The sequence below is a fragment of the Arvicanthis niloticus genome, chromosome 16 (genome assembly GCF_011762505.2).
Source record: "Arvicanthis niloticus isolate mArvNil1 chromosome 16, mArvNil1.pat.X, whole genome shotgun sequence".
Lineage (NCBI taxonomy): Eukaryota > Metazoa > Chordata > Mammalia > Rodentia > Muridae > Arvicanthis > Arvicanthis niloticus.
In genome coordinates, this window is record NC_047673.1 from 15115494 (window position 1) to 15135766 (window position 20273).

General features: G+C 47.7%; 1 protein-coding gene across 4 annotated transcripts in view; it reads left to right on the top strand.

Moving 5' to 3' along the window:
• Positions 1-652: 652 nt before the first annotated feature.
• Positions 653-20273, top strand: part of Ank1 (ankyrin 1) — a 176127-nt gene continuing 156506 nt past the window's right edge. For 2 of the 4 annotated variants that reach the window (XM_076913908.1, XM_076913912.1), the window contains exon 1: positions 747-928. In XM_076913908.1, the coding sequence (XP_076770023.1) occupies positions 803-928 (126 nt within the window). In that variant the 5' untranslated portion in view covers positions 747-802. Of the gene's footprint in view, positions 929-20273 lie in introns of all 4 variants that reach the window. The other 2 variants (XM_076913909.1, XM_076913911.1) reach the window with 2 other exon arrangements.

Below are 20273 nucleotides of genomic sequence, written 5' to 3' on the forward strand. Positions count from 1 at the left end.
CTGGACTCGTGTTCTAAGTCTATTTGGTAAAGATGCAAAGGAAAGGCCCACTTGGTTTGCCCGGAGCCCATCAAGCTCTCCTCCAGGAGCTGCGGCCCTTGCCGGAGGGCGGCCCGGGCCAGGATCAGCGCTAGCGGAGTCCGTGCCGCAGCGGCGCCTGGGTCCCACGCTCCCCAGCTCGGCCGGGCGATGCTGGCATTCCCTCGGCCGACAGGCACACCGGTCCGCAGGGTCGCCGGGCCCGGGCGGAGCGGCCCCGCTTTGTTCCCGTCGCCCCCAAGGCGTCCCGCGCCCCCCACCCCGGAAGCCCGCTGCAGTGGGGACCCAGCGCCGGCTCGCAGCGCCCGGTGCCCAGCCTGGTGGGGCGACCGCACCGAGCTGCCCCCGCTCCTCCCGCGAGCCCGCTAGTCCGCCCTCCGCGGCCCGCGCCGCAGTACGAGCCTCCTCCCTCCCGCCCCCCGCGCCGCCGCCGCCGCAGGAGAGGGGGGGCCCGGGCGGGCGGGCGGGCGGGCGGGCGCGGCGAGGGCGCGCGGCGAGCCCAGAGCCGGTGCGGGGCGCGGGCGAGCGAGCTCCGGCCGCGGCGGGAGGCGCCACCCCGGGGCTCCGGTAGCCGCGCGCCGGCCTCTCCTCGCCCTCCGCCCCGCGCCCCGGCCCCCGGGCGCCGCAGCCTTCCGCCTCCGCCGGGGAGAAGCTCGCGCCCTGCGCAGCTAAGGGAGCCCGGCTCTCCCCGGGAGGGTGTCGTCGCCGCCGGCTCGCAGAGGGCGCGGGCCCGGGAGGCGGGGACCGAGCGCCGCGACCCGCCATGGCTCAGGCGGCCAAACAGCTGAAGAAAATCAAAGACATCGAGGCGCAGGCCCTCCAGGAGCAGAAGGAGAAGGAGGAATCCAACAGGAAGCGGCGGAACCGCTCCCGTGACCGCAAGAAGAAGGTAAGGGGGCGGCGGCGGCCCCGCACCGAGGCGCCCGGAGTAGCTGCGGGAAGGCGATCGGCCACGCTCGGGCTGACCCCGCGGGGAACGGCAGGGGGGAGGCGGGCAGGGCGAGCAGCGAGCGGCCCCGGGGCTCGGGCGAGCCGCCCCAGACTCCTTTCAGCACCTTGAACAGAGGCCCGCGCGCTCCGGAGGAACTTTTGCCGCCTCCGGGGTGGCAGAGCGGGTAAGGGGCTGCACCGCGGGGCGCAGGGCTGCCCGCCTGGCTTTCTCGGGAAGCTGCTTTGGGTGAACAGGGCAGGAGCTCCAGAGGTGGTACTGTCTCCTCCTGCTCAGGTGACTAGTGAGTTCTCCTGCGCCGCCAGAGAGAGCATCTTCCCCCAGATCTCTCAGGACGAACTGGGACAACTGCCCTTCCCGATCCCTTCCTGACCCTGTGGGTCCGCGGGTGGACCTGGAAGGCGCAACTCACCCCTTGGGCATTTGGCAACATTTTATGTTAAGGTCATTCTAGAGGAGGCACTGGTGGCAGGGACGAGGAATTCCCTTAGAAGCCTCGCTAGGGCTTTTCCAGCCTGACCCAAGGCCTGGTCGGAGAAGGGCTCTGCCATGGGTCATCTTGGGGCAGTCTTTCATGGGACAAGGGTCTGTGCTGAGACATCCCAGGGATCCAGCCCCCTGAAAGCAACTGTTGCTATTTGCTTCTTTCAGATCATGGAAGGCTAAGAACCTTCTTAGTTTAGCCCCACGGTCTAATTACAAGCACCTGGATGTCCCTGGCGACTAAGCAGGGCACTCTACTGTCGGCTAGAGCTTCAGGGTTGCACAGGCTAGGAGAGCCTGTGGATGGAATTCTGGGAGTCCAAGGTAGAGCTGGACCCTAGCTTCGGAGAGCCATTTTAACCCAGAGAAGTTGATGTGTGCCTGCAGGAACGTCCCCTGGCCAGAGAATTTGGGTTCATGGAGCTTCTCCACAGAGACACTGCCCTTGCTTAGGAAAGAATCCCTACCTGAAACTGACTCGTTCTGAGAAGGAAATATGGCAGCTGAGGTTGACAGCAGTGTAGGGGACAGTCTACTTCGCAGTAGGTGGCAGGACTGATAGGGCTCTTTTTCAGGAAATGACACTGGGCAAGGCTGAGATGTTCTCAGACTCTTAACCTAAAGAATCACCATGCTAGGTGTTCCTATACCCCTGAAAAATACAATAGTGTTCTCTCTCTCTCTCTCTCTCTCTCTCTCTCTCTCTCTCTCTCTCTCTCTCCCTCTCCCCCCTGCCCCAATATTGGCATCTTGTGTGTAAATAGTAATTTCAGCATGACACACTCCTTAAGCAAGAGGTCTTTCCCCAACCAACAGTGAATCAGAGTTTGGGTTGGTGCCACTTATAGGGAGAGTCCCATGTTAGGGTCTCAGATGCCAATTCCATAGGTTATGCAGGGAAGTCTCCTAAGAAAGCCTAGCGCTCCTCTGCTTTCTCAGCAATGGTGTTGGGCCTCTGTATTTCCATTCCTGTTCTTGATCTTGGAGGAAAACTCAATTCCACATTCTCATCTCAGTTCTTGCCTGGATCTTCCTCTTCATATTTCCGACACCAGAGATAACAGTTCAACTAACAGCAAAAACAAAACTCTCTTTAATTTTACTTCCTAACTGATTGCATGTGACATGCGTCTATGAAACACGGTGATTTGGAGAGTCATTCTATGTCTTAAATCTTTGTCTTTGCATTCTTGGTAAACTTTGCTCCACATTTCAGTCCTGGATGATAATAGATTCCCTGTCCCTGGGTTGCGCTGTTTTGACTTACTAGCTGGTCACAGCATACTGCGTCAGTAGGTGTTCGGAAATCTTCCATACAGATTTTCATGGTTTTCTGCAGTGTCTTGAGAGGCTATGATTGGTACAACAACCAGGAAGTTTTTCATCCAAACTGATAGCGATGATGTGAACTCCCAGGACATATTCTTTATTGGAGGACACATTATGGGGGTATTTGGGGATGCTTTTGTTTGCATTTCACGGTAATCGTGAGGTGTTCTGGACAGTCACATAAGGTAATATAGCTAACACCTACAGCAAAACTGCAAGAAGGTGGGAGACCCTAGAAGAAAGAAGGACAGAAGGCAATACAGAAAGGAGCATTTATTTGTTTGTTTGCATTTAGTGAAGGACACTGAGTATCAGATCCAGGGCCCGTGCTTGCTAAGCAGGTGCTTTTCCACTGAGCTATACCCCTAGCCCAAAGGAGGGTTTAGAGAAAGTTCCACCATATCTATGTTAAGAAGTGGGCTGAACACTGACTTGAGGGTTCATATGAGGTAAGGTCTAAAACCCAGTGTTTACTAGAGAAGGAATGTTTCAAGATATAACATATTAAAATCAAGCAGTGGGGGATTGCTCTTTAGCTGATCTCACAGATGACCCAGAGGCTCCAGAGTCATCTCCCTTGTCTTCCATGAGTACAGAAAAAAAAAAAAAAAAAAAAGGACTTCCTACATAAAAATGGATAGATACATTACTACAGAGACACGGCAATTTATGGCAGTGGGTCCCTGAGCCAAGGACACTGTGAATTTACTAGAAGGAAAGAAAGGTGTCAGTCTCGGGTAACTGCTTAACTGGGGCTGACTGAGCAGAACCGCGTCCCTCCCATTTGTAGGAATAACCGTGGTTGTAACCTGAACAGTGGTTGCAGCTTTTGCAGTTATGATACTGTGTGGGAAGGTGCTCGCCGAGGGTGCTGCGCATCAGGGGTGGAGGCTGAAGTTGTGACGTGCTGACTGACTGACATAGGGACCTCAGTACACAGACTGGTGTTCAGCTCAGGAGCACTGAACATGCTTCATTCAGGTTTCTGGTTAAGTAGCGACATCCTCACCAAGCCCTTGCTACTCCTAGCTGTAGCTAATTATATCTTATTGTTTTTAAAAAGCAAGGCACAGCATTTATGACACTTACTGTTATGTACAGTGGAAAGGAATAAGTGGTAAGGCCCGTGTAAAGCAGGCATTTGCATTAAAAAAGGACAGTTTTTCTAGAGCTGGGAAAATGAGGATTCATGTGCTTTTTGTGCTTGTCTAGAGCTTGAAGCTGGGGTGGGGAGGGGAGGACATGGAGGTTGGAGAGAAAATGAGGCAGAGGAGTGAGGAGGGGTGGAACTCAAGGTAGCAACAGTGAGTGATTGGGTAGGAGACAGAACTACTGTCAGGGGTCCCAAGCCGGCTACATCAATACCTGTGAGCATCCTGGGTGAGCCCTGGGTAGTGTTAACTGGGCTCTCTCCTTGGCCTTGATTCTGCCCATCTGCTTCATCCTAGATGCAGGGAAAGCTTATAGTATGCTCTGTGTATGACTGGGCACCCACCACCTAGATCAGTACTTTATACACAAGTGACATGCAATGGATGCCTGTAGAATGGATAGTTTGAAGAGTGAATTATGTTTGTTTCTGCTGGCCTAGGCTGTGTCTTGGCTGCGGCACGGATTCAGGTGGAAATGACACTCCTTGGCCATCTTTGGGGGGTATTGGAAGGGAGCCTCCTGCATCGTTTCCAAGTCATCTGCACAGCAATAGAACTTCAGGCAGGCAGGGGGATGACCCGATCATTCAGTGCGGCATTCTGCTGGCGAGCTTGTAGTTATTCCTTGCAGGGTGTCCACATGTCAAGAGGTTTTTAGCTGTTTGGAACAACAGTTTCTTAACAGGGTCTCAAGGAGACAAAACCTTGTGGATAGACAACGAGGGATCCTACCCTAGCTGCAGGCACACAGGAGCTCTCAACTCTCATTCTTTGTTCAAGCTCTGGGAGGTTGAGAGGGTGGGGTAGTTGGTGGGATATAGTATATATATATATATATCCACTATATATAATATATTATATGTGTATATAATATATACATACATAATATATACATATATAACATATGTATATAATATATACAATATAATATAATAGTATATGTATATAATATATACATATATATGGTGCATATTTAGTGGGGTATATAGAGGGTAGTTGGTGGGATATAGTGTGTGTGTGTGTGTGTGTGTGGTGGGTATTTAGTGGGGTATATAGTGGGTATATTGTGGAATATAGTGGGAGCAGTATTGAAGATGGAAAGATAGGCAGTAGTCATGCTGGCCCAGGACTCTCATTTGCCAAGAGCTTCAAGTTTAAACTTCTGTTGTGTCCAAATGGGTTTAAAAACTCCACCCAAAGGTTGAGCTGTAAGGCTGGGGAGTGCTGTTCCCTGTCTTCAAACCTGGGTCCTGTGGCTAAGCCAGTTTCCTAGCACATGCTGTAGTGAGTTGATATGTGTGTGTGCGAAGTCCCAGTTTCATTTTAGAATTGTGTAATGTGTGCACTGCACGGGAATTATTAAAAGCATCAATTTATTGATGATTGCAAGACTTTAAAACATATCAACACTTTGGTAACCCTGTTTTAACATTCGATTGTAGTATACGGAGAACCTCATAGAACCAGAAGCAGCCCTCCTTGCTCTAGCTGTGAAAGGTGCTGGCTGTGGGTGAGACAGGATTTTTCCCAGCTTGCCTCAAGCCCGTTGCCGGCCCAGCTCTTCCTTCCCTGCAGTATGGTACTCTTTGGGGGTTATTTTCACTTCCCGGCTGTAAACTAGAGCAAACTAGCAGAAAAACTGCCTGTGTATAACCAGCGTACATGCCCAGCGTGCATGCCCAGTGCGCATGCCCGGCACGCTGTTTTGCAGATTACGCTCCCCCCACAGCTATCCCATAAAAGCAGGCAAGGCAGAAGCTGAAATCCAGCCAGACTGTGGACCTCCTTAGGAAGGCACACGAGTCTGTGGCTTGGCCCCCAAACTTTTGTCTTTTTCACCCTGGCAAAGGCTGCTTGCTTACCAGTTTTGCTTCAGGCTTCTCAGCAATGACAAGATGTTAACTTTAACTTCGTTTCTTCTGTTTTCACATGTTGAGAACATGTGAACGTTCTGCACAGTAGAGGTTAGAGTTACACAGAATTATACAGGATGGTTACTGACCTTGTGTCGGAAATGTCCGTTAAAGTCCTTGTATTGAAGATGTGGTCCCAGGCCAGGTGTTTCAGTTAAGTGTTGGGACATTTTTTGAGGTGGACACGTGAGGGAAATCTTCAGGTTACCTGGGAATTTAGCCTAGAAGTGCATTGTGGGAGCTTAACCTCTTGAGTCTCTTCCTTTCTCTTGTGCCTCAGTGGGAAAGTGAGAGGTTTGCCTTTGCCAAGCTTTCCCCACGGTCACATGGTCATCTCATCACAGGCTGTGGGGAGCCGACAGAAGGCGGCTATCATCCTTGCAGCCATCTTGAGCCATATACCCTGACAAGAGACTTGATTACATTAGCCTATAACAGCTGAGCACACTCTGATAACATCTTGTTTTAGATACCCAGGATCTTCCCTTGGGTGTGTGAGACCGAAAGGTGTGTAACTTAAGGGCGTGACTTAGAGATCAGATTTAGAGATAAGACCTAAGGGCGTGACTTAAGGGTGTGACTTAGAGGCGTGGCTTAAAAGTGAGACATATAAAAAGGCAGAGTCAGACAGAAGAAAACAACAGGTAATTATTAGGTATTAGGCACTTGGAGGAAGAACTTGGATTTAGACATTAGGCACTAGAACTTGGAACTGGAAACTTGGAACTTGGAGGCACTAGGGACTAGGAACTCAAGACTTGGGACTTGGACTAAGAAGAGAGACTGAAGAATAAATGGGACTGAATCACACTCTGTCTGTTCTCCATTCTTCGTGTCCGTCCTCACTCTCTCTCTTGCTGAACCCCAACCCGAGGACATACCCTATGACTCGGGGTATGTGGGCTCTAACACTTAGCCCCCAAGGCTTTGGCAGTGTGGGTTCCAACATCGACAGAACGGTCCACAACACTTGAGCCCCCAAGCTTGGGGAAGAGTGGTCCTCAACATTTTTGGCACCCAACGTGGGGCAGCTCAGGATGCAACAACAGGCTGCAGAGCAACAGACTTTCACAGACTGATACCTCCAAAACCGTGAGCCAGTAAATAGGCCTTTCTTCCTAATAAGATGATTACATCAGGTATTTGTTACGGTGATGGATATCTGATAGTCCAGAGCTAATTAATTGTTTTTTAATTAAACTCCATGGCCAAACCTCAGTGTGAAATGTTAATGTTCATCTGGGAAGGCTGGCACATTATTGTCTCCGTGCTAATAAATGAGAAATAGGTGCTTTAAACCACATGTTCATTTCATTTTCTGGAAAGAAATGAAGTTCCTGTTCGGAATAGGTTTATTACCGCGTGCCCACTCAGTCACCTGTGGTGGCAGTTTCTATTGTGAGCCAGACTTGGATATTTCAGGCTTTGTGAAAGTCCAGTGCTGTGTAGAGCTGCCCAGCAGCAGGTAACATCCAAGTGGTTTCTGGTTTTTCTGAGAATAGTCACACCCAATGCCATGGCCAATGACTCTAGGGTCTAGAACATACAGAAGAGGAAACATGTTGGATTGTGGGTCTAACTGGACTTTTATGGGAGGGGGAATCTGGATTTTAGGAGCACAAATCACAACCTAGTCTCCAGGAAAGAAAACCTGCAATACAGATGGTCAAGCCAAGGCAGATAACATTTTGGAATTTTTTTCTCATTAATTGCTAATGTGACCAGATCCTTTGCCTCTGAAAAGATTGCCCTTCTGTTGTTGTTGTTGTCGTTGTTGTGGAGGGAAGACTGAGGAATGCCAAAGATGAGTATAGCTGCCCTTCTCCGAAGTGAAAGGATTACAAATTAGAGGCTTAGCACAAAGCCACTGAACTCTGGTTGCAGCTGCTTCCTGAGCATTCAAAGGCTTCCACAGATGTCTTAGAGCAGCCTACTTGGTGGCTGGGAACTCCTCGCTGAGAGTCCAGAGGAAGGAGTGGATAAAGACTCAGTGCACAGAGTCTGCTTTCCTTGTGGTTAGTCTGTCTCGAAACATGACTGTTTCCACCCAACCTTCTGATTCAGAGGTCTCTGCCTGCACACAGTCAGCATCTTGGCCACACAATCATTTCATCGTGTGCTCGTGTGTGTAAATGAACAGCAGCGGCCTTCAGCCATTCTCTTCTCCTTTGTCCTGTTCTTGAGAGCCTTTGCATTTTACAAGGAATGCACAGAGTACACGCAGACTTCTAAGGTCAATTGGAACTGTCTGAAGTGGGCAGGAGCTGTTGGCTCAGCAGTGGTAGCCAACACCACAGACTGAAGTGGGTCCAATCAGGAGGACAGAGGAGGCCCTGAGGTAGAGAAGGTAATCAAGACAATCTGAGGTAAGCAAGACAGAGAAAACACTGACACTCAGGTTGTCCTGAGCTGGGACAGCAGGTAGGGACCAAAAGCCAATGAAAAGCTAGAGAGTTGTTTGGTTCGTGGAGTGCCCTGTGTGAGCAGTGGAGAGGAGTAGTCCCAGACAGCTCCATGCTCCCTTTGACTGTGTCAGCATATTTGCATTGACATTGATATCAAAAGTGGGTGACGCAGATATGTGTGCTTGTGGGATTCAGTGGGTCTCCGCTCTAACAGGGAGGGGCTCATCTCTGACTTGGTGTTTGAGGAGGTAGTTGGTGGCATGTGTTGTTGAGCTGGTAATGAGTGGAGCAATGGAGAGGACAGGTGCCTTCTCAGAAATATGCCCTTAAGTAGCTTCCTGACAGGGAGAGAATATATGGGAACATGTTAAATATGTGTGGGGGTCTATTCAACCCTGTGCCCTCTAGCAAGGCTGGGAATGTAGACATTCTGGGTACTTCAAATATGGTGCATATGGCTGGGCAGAAAAAAGACAAGAGCTAAAGAATGTTACTGGATGGAGTCATACCCAGTGACTAGAGAGGGCAAGTCCCCCTCTCCCTCCCTCCCTTTCTCTCCCTCTCTCTTCTTCTCTCTCCCTCTTCCCTACCTCCCCCCCTTCCTCTTGCCCTCTCCCCCCCATCTCTCCCCCCTTTCCCCCCTTCTTCCTTCTCCTTCTCCCTCTCCCTCTCCCTCTCTCTCCCTGACTCTCTGAGTATGTGTAGGTGTTATCAGAAAATGAGTCCAGGGCCTTGTATATGCCGTGCAAGCTTACTACCACTGGGCCTAGCCATTTTTAAAAGTTTCTGTTTTGAGACAGTGTTTTGGGTTAGGTTGGTGACTCCGTGAATAAATTGCTTGCTGCACAAGCATGAGGGCCTCAGTTGGATCTCCAGCACCCACAAGGATCTGGGTGCAGTACTGTGTGCCTGTAACTGCAGGGCTGGGAAAAGGGGCAGATCCTCGAAGTTTGCTGGCAGCCCCTCAAGTCAGTTCGTGAACTCCAGGTTCCATGATGGACCTTCTCTCAAAAGACAAGATGGACAAGGAAGAGAAAGACACTCAGCAGGTAACTCCAGCCTCCACATGAGCAGGCATGGTTCACCCCACATCCCCACCCCTAAAAGGGGGTCAGGGTCTTGTTAAACTGCCCAAGCATACCTCAAACACCTACTCTTCTGCCTTGGGACTGTAAGTATCTGCCAGCACTCCCTGCCCAACTTACCTTTTAGAAAGGCACTGTCACTCAACTACCCAGTTAACAGCATGCTATACATTTAGAAGAAATGCTTTAGGGAGAAGAATGTTTCTGTGTTACTCAGACTGGTTTTGAAAACCTGGACTCAGCCCTCTCAATGCTGGCAGTGCAAGCATCCATCACCACACTCAGCAACACAAATCAGCTTTGATGTGTGTTTCTCGGTGATTTAAGTTTTCCTTTCGACTCTCCTCTGTACTCACACAATTAAAAAAGAACCAATGCAGATAATTTATGCACAGAAGGAAAAGAAAAAGACAAAGGCTGCCCCGCTTGTCAACGGGGACATCCGAGCACAGCCTACTGGGGAGGGAAGCTGGAGTTGAAAGATGATGTCACACTCAATTAAGAATCCCAAGGTGTTATGAACTACAGCCAAGTAGGTGACAGTGTCCTGGCTCAACGTACAGCTGAGCCACGGTCCCTGGGACATCTGGACGTGGAAGAAGTCCGTTGTAAACCAACATGGAAATGGCTGTTGGGCTTCATACTGAGCTCTGCATCCAGGGTGAAGTTCCAAGCATGCAGATCAATTTTGCTCCCTCCTTGAAATGTTCCTTGGCCTCCTGATTTCCTGAGATGAAGTCCCAGCTTCATTACCCCTGGGCAGCTTGGTCTTCTATGTGTCTACCAAGCTGTCATCTCTGAGAGAAACTGCGAGTATCTTCAAGACCTTAAAGATGAAGGCTTCCACTTGCTGTTAGAGCTTCCTGCATCTAAACTTGGTTTACTACATTAACAGAAATTCTTCTGTTAGAGCTCAATTTCAACCTTGCCTCCCAAGTCCAAATGACCACCAGATAAAGCTATCCTGCCTGCAACAGGCCCAGATGTCTATGAGTAAGGTCGCTGGAACATCACAAGGACTTCAGTGTTGTGTAAGGAGGCTTACTATGTGTAGGTACCAAGGATGAAGGAGGCACTCAGTGATTTCAGGTCAAGTACGCAGCTCCCACTCCCACCTTCTGCTACCGCTCTAGGTAATCTAAAACCCCAACACAGGCACGAACAGGTTGTGGATATGTGAGTGACAAAGAGAACCTTATGTCTCAGTGGATAAATAAGATTCCAGAAAACATAGCCATTGGAGTTTTCCTCTTTATTCCTAAAAAGACTTAAAACATGAAAATTTAGTCCCATTTGCATGTTGTTTAAATATTACGAGTTTCTTTACAGAGATGGTTATAAAGGTGTATATTTAATAGTGCCAGAGTTTTGTTAAATGAACCAGGAAAGACTGGAGAAGTGTGAATCTGACCCAAAGAATCAGAAACAGATTAAATCAGAATAGCTCTGGAGCCTGAACTGTCTGCAGGAATGGCGTTAGATTTGTAGACATAGCCTTTCCCCTTAGCATGGATACTTAGCAGATCTATTTACAGCTAGTCAAAGAGCTATGGTGATTTCTACCATTGACCCTGGAAACTAGAGAGCTTCTGCTCTGAGGTCAAGTGGTGCTGACTAGAGACAGGGAGGGCAGGTCTGATAGATGTGTGGTAAATCCCACCATCAGTGTCCTCTAACTGAGGGTGGCTGGAACCCAGTGCCTACTGCTCACTTGTCGGTCTTGGGAACCATGATACTACTACTGAATTCTGGAGGGAGAGCACTTTTATTCTGCTTTAGGTTGAGCAAACCATAGACAAAGCATCTTTTAAATATAAATATATATGTATATATGTGTATATATGGATATATGAATACTTATGTATATGGATATATGAATACATATATATGGTTACTTATATATGATACACATATATACATACTTACATATATAGATATATGATACACACACACACACACACACACATATATATATATATATGTGGATACATACATAGAGAGATATATGGATACATGGATATATGGATACATATATATGTATACATTTATATACATATATGTCTTCTTCCTTGTTTCACACATAATGGACTTTTGACTTCTTGTTGAACACAGCTGCATTTGGAGGACATTTAAACTGCATGTAACGTGAAATAAATGTATAAATCTATTATCTGTCTGTCCATTTGTCTCGTACAATGTTAGAGATGGAATCCAGGACTTCCCTCACACTAGCTAAGTGCATTACCACTGTACACAACCTAGCTCCTAACTTGAGCACTTCAGACCCAAATGTCAACATTGTCACCACAACGAGGATGGAGAAAAGTGCTGAATGCAGCTCATATGAGGGCCAGCTGTGCCACCAACGGGCTCATGAAGAACTTTGATAGCTGTCAGGATGGAAAGGGGGATGACTCACAGGAAAGATGCCAGCTGTGTAAGAGTGGTGACCTGGATTCTATCCCCAGAGACCAAATAAAAGTGGAAGGAGAGAACAAAGCTGTCCTCTGACCTTCATACACACGCAATGGCACACATGCTTACACTCACCATGTGCACACAATAGTAATACAGAGTTTTAAAGGATAGATGGTCACCACGGTGCGGGGGCTTCCTGTACTCTGATGTCAATTGTTCCATTCCCAAGAAGCTTTGCCACTCTTGTCTGTCCAAACCAGTATTTCTTCTTGTTACCAGAGTGATGTTACAAATATTTTATTTCATGTGTGTGGATGCTTTGTCTGCATGTATGTATGCTCACCACTTGTGGGTGGGCCTGGTGGTTATGGACATCAGAAGAGAGTGTCAGAAACCCTGGACTGGAGTTACAGATGGTTGTGAGCCACCATGTGGTTGCTGGGAATTGAACTCAGGTCCTCTGGAAAAGCAGCCCATGCTCTTAACCTCTGAGCCATCTCTCCAGTCCCTAGAGTTACTTTTATAAAAACACAAAACCAATGGTTGTCACTCACCTTCACTGATCCCTTCAGTCACTCCCTATCACTCCCTATGGCCTCTAGGGTGGGAGCAAACTCTCCCATGGCTTACAGGCCACTCATTAGCTGACAGCTGTGGGCTTTTCTGTGTCCTGGACTAGCAGCACCCCACAGGGCTGCTTGTTTGCACTGTTTTCTTCCCATTGTCCTATGTCATGGTCTAAATGTCTAGGATTGCAGACTCAAAGGTAGATAGATGAGTGTTGACAAGCATGTGAAAGTTACCCTACTAGGGTTATGGGTTTTCACATTTTGTCTCCAGCCTGAGCAGTGCATGGTTCTCCATGCTGATGCTGCTGTGAGCAGGTAAGGAGATGGTGGGCTGATTGGGCACTTGCAGCCATGCAGCTGCTGGAGTGTTGTCTGTGCTCATGCCTGGCAGGTTAAGTCCTTTGAGTAAGTATGTGTCTCTGCAGACTCTGCCACTGCAGAGCCTGTGTACTTTAGACATCCTGTGTCTCTGCAAGCCATATTTAAAGGAGATGAGATGCTGCCTCTTCCTCCTCTCCTCTTCCTCCTCCTCTTCCTCATCCCTCTTCCTCTTCTTCCTCCTCCTCTCCTCCTCCTCTTCCTCATCCTCTTCTCTTCTTTTTTAATAGAGTGACTTCTGAGAGGGTGAGAGCACCTGCAACAGATGTAGACAAAGGCATACAGGAGCCTGATGGCCTACTATTCACAGTGCAGTGTGACTGACTCTGTGACATGCTAGTTGTCTCTGACAAGCGCTCAAGGTCTTGTGCAGCCTACAGGAGTGTAGGAAATTCTGATTCTGGGGAGAAGAGAGCTGAATATCTGTGTCTACCCCTCTTTTTTCCTAGAAAGCAGATTTGGCACTCTATGGCATATGTGTTTGTAGTTTGCCAGTCAGACCTGTTGCCTTAGGAACCAGACTTTTAGGGGCTTCGCTGAGTTTGTTCTATTATTATAACTTGATATAATTAACTTCCAGAGAGAAAAAGGGTTATTTTGGCTTACTATTTTGGAGGCTCATGACCATACTCAGGTAGACATATTGCTTTTAGTCCTCTGATCGGGTGCCATATGCAATGACAAGGAGTACATGCTGGGGACCTACTCAAATCACAGAAGCCTGGAGTCCCAGAATGCCTCTTAGACGGATGTCCCCAAAGACCTCTGTACCCCCCCTAGGCCATACCATACTTTCCAACAGTGCCATCCTGAGGACCAAGCCTTTAACATACAAGTTTTGGGGGACACTAAACATTTAAAGCAGACTGGAAGTGAACTTATCTATTGGGGGCAAATTCTAGTGTTTTCACTTTCTATGTTTTCTGAAATTCTGTCTTTTGTTTTGTTTTTACAATATTGGGATTGGAACCCAGAGTCTGACACATGCTAGGTCAGCATCTTGTCTCTGATCTGTGTCTCCAGAGTCTGACACATGCTAGGTCAGCATACTATCACCAATTTGTGTCTCTAGAACATCTTGAACGTTTGAGACAGGGCCTCGCCATGTAGCTCAGTTGGGCCTTGAACTCAGTCCTCTACCCTCAACCTTCCTAGTGCTAGGTGTCCAGGTGTGCCCCTGTAATTACTCTGCCATGGAATTCTTTTTGAGTCAGTCTCTGACCCAGGGACCATCTCCACCATTCTCAGGTGCATTGCTTCCTCGTCTTCATGGAAACATGAGTGCTAAAAACTTTCCACAGCAGCCGTTCTGCAGGGGTTGGGGAAGAGAGGCAATGGTTTGGTTGGGGCTGCCATCAACTAGAAACTCTCTGTGATTGTGTTTTGGGAGATAAGCTCTTGGATGCCCTACCTCTGGGAGTCCAGGGAAGCGAGATGCACAGGAACCTAGATCAGAGCCCAGTGGTCCCCACATGCCTTCCACGGTACTGTGCTATCAATCTTCCTTGCATCTCTGCACGGAATGGAGAGACTTGCTTCTATTCCACGGAGTGGAGACTAAGTGTACTTCACACGAAGTTAGTGTCAGAACTGGGGGTAAAATCTCAGCCTGTTTCTCCGAAGCCCCAGATTATCTGTAGATGACAGTTCCTAACATTTTCTGGTTTCCTCACCAATCACCTGTCGACCCTGCTAGTTTTCAGCAGGAGAACAGCTGGGATTATCCGGATGTGTTGGATGCTTTCTCCACAGGGGAAGTGGAACAGGAAATGCAGATAACACGAATACCATCTCTCATATTCCCCTGACTCTCCCAGTCCTGGCTGGTGCACGGAACACCCATTTTACACCCGAGATTCAGAGGCACGGGGACATCAAGGCACAACTAGAACCAGAGCTGTCTTCATCCAGATGCCTGACCTCGAAAGAAGATGAGAAGGGGACAGACAGGGCATAGGAGGGGCTAAACATATTTTAAATGTCTGTCTGTGTAGTGTGTGTGTTCTGGTGAACAAGCATGTGGTAACCAGAGGTCAACCTCAGGCATCTCTCTCATTTACTCCCTCCTTATTTTTTGAGACAGGGTCTCTCACTGAACCTAAAGTCCAAGGGTTCTGCTATTGCCTGACTAGCAAATTCTAGGAATCTGCCCATGTCCACTTCTTCAGCATCAAGGTTACAACAAGATGCTAATGCATCAGTTTTGTGTGTGTATGTGGGGATGAGGGGGTGGGGCTGGGAAGTAGAATTAAAGTCCTTGTAAGGCAAACACAGTATTGACTAAGCCCCAGTCCCTGAACACTTTTGAAACCCAGCACAAAGCCTAGAGCTTAAGTGAGCTCTGTGTAGCAGCCTCCTTGGCTGATAAATAACATACTAACCCCACCCACATTAGCCTCCAAAACACCTGGGGATGTATTCTCTTAAAAAGAACAAAGAGTAGGAAATGGGGGCTGAGCTAGACACAGACATGAATACAGGTGTGTGCGCGCATGTGTGTGTGTATACACATACATGCATATATGTATATATACATATATAATATACACATATACTATATATGAATATATATCTTTATACATATCCATTATATATGTATATGTATATCTATATCTAACTATCTTTTATTTATATGTATACCAATTATATATTTTACTTACATATATTTGTGGTATTTATTATTTTATTTATTTTGTTATGTTGTGTAGACCAGCTTTGAACTCCTGACTCAAGCATCTTCCTGCCTCAGCCTCTGGTGCAGTGGGGATCCCAGGTTTACCATTGCGCTAGGTAGACAACATCTCAGAGGGGATCTGGGAGATCCCACGTGCCTCTCCTTCAAGAGAAAACACGCTGGGGAGAAAGGAAATGGCTTGTCCAGAGCACACAGCTATTTTTAGCAGCCAAACAAGTTCTAGAATATGTGTCCAGGCCCAACTCCTTTACAGGCTGGTGAGAAATCCCAGCTATTAGAGGCAAAATGTCTGAGTCTAAAACAGAGGGAGGGATGTGGAGAAGGGAGGGCCCTTGTTCTGTGGTCCAGCGTGGAAGCAGGCCTATTGCCAGAGGCAACCAGCACAGCTGCTGCAGGTGCTAAATTATTCAGGCCCTACCGGTGCCTGCAGAAGAGGAGACAGCAACCATGGGTCTCAGGTTCAGCTGTAGTCCTCTCTGTGGGTCTGGTGGGAGAAATGTGCCCTCAGTGGAGGATTCCAAACTGTTCCTTGTTCCTGTGCTCTATCTATTGGGGTGCCACATTCAGTTTGGTGGGTTGGGGTGTGCTGGAAGCCACCGCCTGCTGAAAACACGTAGTTTGTTCTTCAGCGTTAGTGATACAGCGTGTAGTATCAAAGGACACGCCAGTTCATATGGACCTGGATCTTTCCTGTCAAGGAACAGTCTGGGGTGACTCCCCCAAGAGTCAGAGCTGAGTATCAACCTCAGAGGGATGGCAGTGTCGTCAGAAACCTTTCCTGGCCGTCCTGGGTAGAGAGATTGTTTCACGAGCACTGATGGTCTGTCAACGCAGCCCTCATTGCTCTGTTTAAGTAAGGGCCTGACAATCTTTTGCTGTGAATCAGCAGAGAGTAATATTTCAGTCTCTGTTACAAATGCTCGGCAGATCAGGATGGCAGCCACAGACACAGAGCATGTGAATCTGGCAGTGTACCCATAAAGTTTATTAATTAATACTCAGTGTTCTGGCTAGTTTTATGTCAACTTGACACAGGGTAGCATCATCTCGGGGTGGGGGAGCCTTAAGAAAACGCCTCTGCAAGACCAGGCTGTAGGCCAGCTGGTAGGGCATTTTCTTTGTGATGGATGGGCAAGGGCCCACCCACTGTGGGCGGTGCATCTCTGGGCTGCTGGTCTTGGGTTCTATAAGAAAGCAGGCTGAGCAAACCACAAGGAACAAGCCAGAAAGCAGCACCCCTTTACCGCCTCTGCATCAGCTCCTACCTCCAAGTTCCTGCCCTGACTTCCTTCAGTATAAACAGTACTGTGGAAGTGTAAGCTGAATTAACTCTTTCCTCCCCAAGTTGCTTTGGCCATGGTGTTTCCCCACAACAATAGTGACCCTAAGACACCCAGACTCAGATTTTATTGTTCATAAATATTACTCATTTTCACCCAGCCGTGCGAAAATGTGAAGATAATTCTTTGTTTGTGAGCTGCACAGAAACTGGCAGTAGGCTGGTCTAAGCCTTGGGGTCTTATCTGCCAGCCACTGGCTTGAGTGTTTTCTTCCCATGCTCGACATGTACGGGGCCCACCCAGGTCATCTTCACAGGTCCTAAATCATTTAGTTGAATAGATGGATCTAGTGACTTACCTTCAGCTCAGACACACAGGGTAATACTAAAGCATTTGAGTCTCCAGCAGAGCAGGTAACATAGGCATTATTGTTGCCTATGCTTATGTAATACTGGGGATAAAATCCAGGGCTTTTGCATAGACGAGGTAAGTACTCTATGTACACCGAGTGATATCCACAGTCATTGGTGTGTTGAGATAGAATCTACATAGTCCAAGATTGCCTGAAACCACCTAGGTGGGCCAGCCTTAAACATGTGATCCTCCTGCCTTCACCTCTTGAATGCTACGATTACAGGCATGCATACCCCACTGTGCAGGCGTTATTTCTCCTATTCTATGGAGAGGCAAAAGTAGTTCATTGCAAGAGCCTCAGAGCTTCAGGTTCCACACCGGCAGGGAGGTTGCTGCTTCTTCTTAATGCACAGGGAGGTGTGAGGGACAGCAGACTGATCAGATGCTGGGGAGTGGAAGCCTCCAGGAGCCTATGGGGTTTTGAGGATGGGCAGGAACCAGAAGTAATCTGTCGATGGCCTGGGTGGAAGGCCTGTGTCAGAATGCTTTGCCTTCCAGCCTGCATCTCCCTGGCACGGCTCTCCTGGAATGAGGCAGGGATGTCTGTTCTGTTGAGGCAGAATTGTTACACATAGCTAAAATTAGATGTTTTGTTTGAACTATGTTAATTTGACTTAATTGTTGGGGAATGTCAGAGTTCTTCAGAAATCCCCGAGCTCTGCCAGTCTTGAATAGCTGACTATCCCCATGCACTGCCTCTGCAAGCCCAGCAGGCTGCCATTCTCACTTCTGGTGTCTCACCATAGACCTAGAAGGGCTGCAGCCAGGGATGTGAAGCCAGGGAAGGTCTGTGAGGATGAGCTTATGTTCCTCAGGCCCTGCTCTTGTCTGATTTCTCTGTGGCTTCCATTCTACTGGCGATGTATTTTAAACACCCTGGGTTTGGGGTTTTGTTTTGGTTCTTTTGAGCTGTAAGTGATGTTGGTTTCATAGATGGTCACCCTGGGAGTTGCACAGGGTCTCACCCTCTGAAGAGTGCTTGTCACTGTGCTGATATTACTCATCTTATTTTGACCAGGGACTCAGCATTTTCATTTTGCAGTGGACACGCAGGTTGCATAGCCAGTCCTCTTTGTGTGATTGTCTTCATAGGCCAACACTAGTATTTTTCTGTCCAAATGACCTTGAGTGTGACTTGCTCTTGGGCAGTGCAGCTAGAACGTCCAGAGGAAATTCTTGTGTATAAACAACTTTCCCAGATCTCGTCTAAGGTAAGTTCCTGAGTGGCTCCTTGGGAGAGAGGACCAGGACCTGCCTCTAACCCTGTTCTCCCCACCTTTGTCTGTGCAACCAGGGCATACTTGTCAACAAAGGTAAGGTTGGGGTGCAAAGAAGACCTTTAGGTGCCATCTTTCCAACAGGGAACTATGAGTCTCCCCATCTCCTAGATCCCCATAGACTCAGCTGTCTAGTAGGCTCCATCACTGTTGAAAATTGCATTTCAGATTTTTTTTATACACTTTATAATGGTTTATGATGGGTGGGGGTCTGGGACTCTTGGGCTCTGCTTCCATCTAGAACATCATGGATGTACTCTTACTTGATTATTATACCAGGAATAATAGCAGCCATAGTCAGTGACTATTTGGGGTGGAGACTGGGGACTAGTTTTCCCTGCTGAGCTCAGCATTTCCCCCCTCACACAGTCACAGCCCCGTGGTGTTTCTTTGTCCCAGCCTCTCACACATACATGGCTCTTTATCCCTTGTTCTAATGCCATTTCTGTTGCTGTGACAAACACCATGAGCAAAAGTAAATTGGGGAGGAAAGGGTTTATTTGGCTTACACTTCCAGGTCACACAGTCCATCACTGAGGAAAGTCAGGTCAGGAACTGTAACAGGGGCTTGAGGCAAAAACATGGAGAAATGCTGCTTGGTGGCTCATTTGCAGGCTCTTGCTTAGCTAGCTTTTTCATACAGCATGGCCATCTGCCTAGGGAATGATGTTGCCCACAGTGGGCTGGGACCTCTATATCACCTAATAAGACCACCCCCTACACACATGCCCACAGGCCAATTGAGAAATCTATTAACTGAAACTCCCTTCTCAAATGATTCTAGACTGTTTCAAGTTGATAATAAGAGCTAAACAGAACACTCCATTCCTTGTCGACATGACATTAAAAACACACTGCTTTAAGAATATTCAAGTTTCTGTCCTTCAAGGTCTCTCATGTTACTATCATAATATTAAACATAGTCCATGTTTTAAAAGCCCAGAGGTCTTTATGAATTTCAGCGCTTAAAATGTTCGATATAACTTTTTTTAAAAGGTTACATACTGCTTATTCCAAAAGAGAAGAGCCAGGACACGGGAGGAATCAGATGAAAGCAAAACTAAAACCCACTAGTGTAAATCCATAGCCTAAAGTTCGATGTTTGACGCTGAAAACTTGACCACTGTGTAGTCTTCTGGCTCCAGAGCTGCCATCAGAAGTACACATAGTTTGTGTCAGCCTTCATTCCTCACCTGCTGTTGTCCTCTGTTGAACGGCAACAGTCCTGGCATCTCCAGGGTTCTGGGATCTGGGGTCTCCATTGCAAACTGAGACTACACCTTCCCTAATGGCCTCTTTTGACCTCTGCATATGAACTCTGACCTTTCTCACAGTGAGAGCTGCTCTCCATGATCCTCGTACGTCAGCCAATTTAATAATGAACAGTTGTGTTTGAGTTTCTCCATCCTAAGCTCCATGGATGCTACAGAAGCAATTCTCTTCCAGGGCACACTTTGGAAACTTTAGGTTGTTTATATGAATCTGAAGCTGGTTATGGTTTTTCAGTGAACTCCTCCTTTGCATTTGTCAGTTCATCCAGTGCTCCTGGGAGTTAACAGTAACTGGCACTTTTTTCTTATTTATCCACAAATTGTCAAAAGTTTTACGTACATAGACCAATCAAAAAAAAAAAAAAATCTCTCAAAGGAATGACCAGCATCTTGGGTTTTAGTTGATTCTAAAAAAAAAAAAAACAGTCTAGTTGACACTCAAGATCACAGGCACAAAAATTGTGCTTGCTGCCAGATTTTTCTAATAAAGACATGATCATTCAATCATTCAAGGAAGAGATAGCTGTAGTGTCTAGGACCCTAGGGGTTAGTGTTCCCTGGCTCTGAATTGACAAGACCCAAGGTTTTGCTCTAGGGCTGTCCATTGTGATAAGACC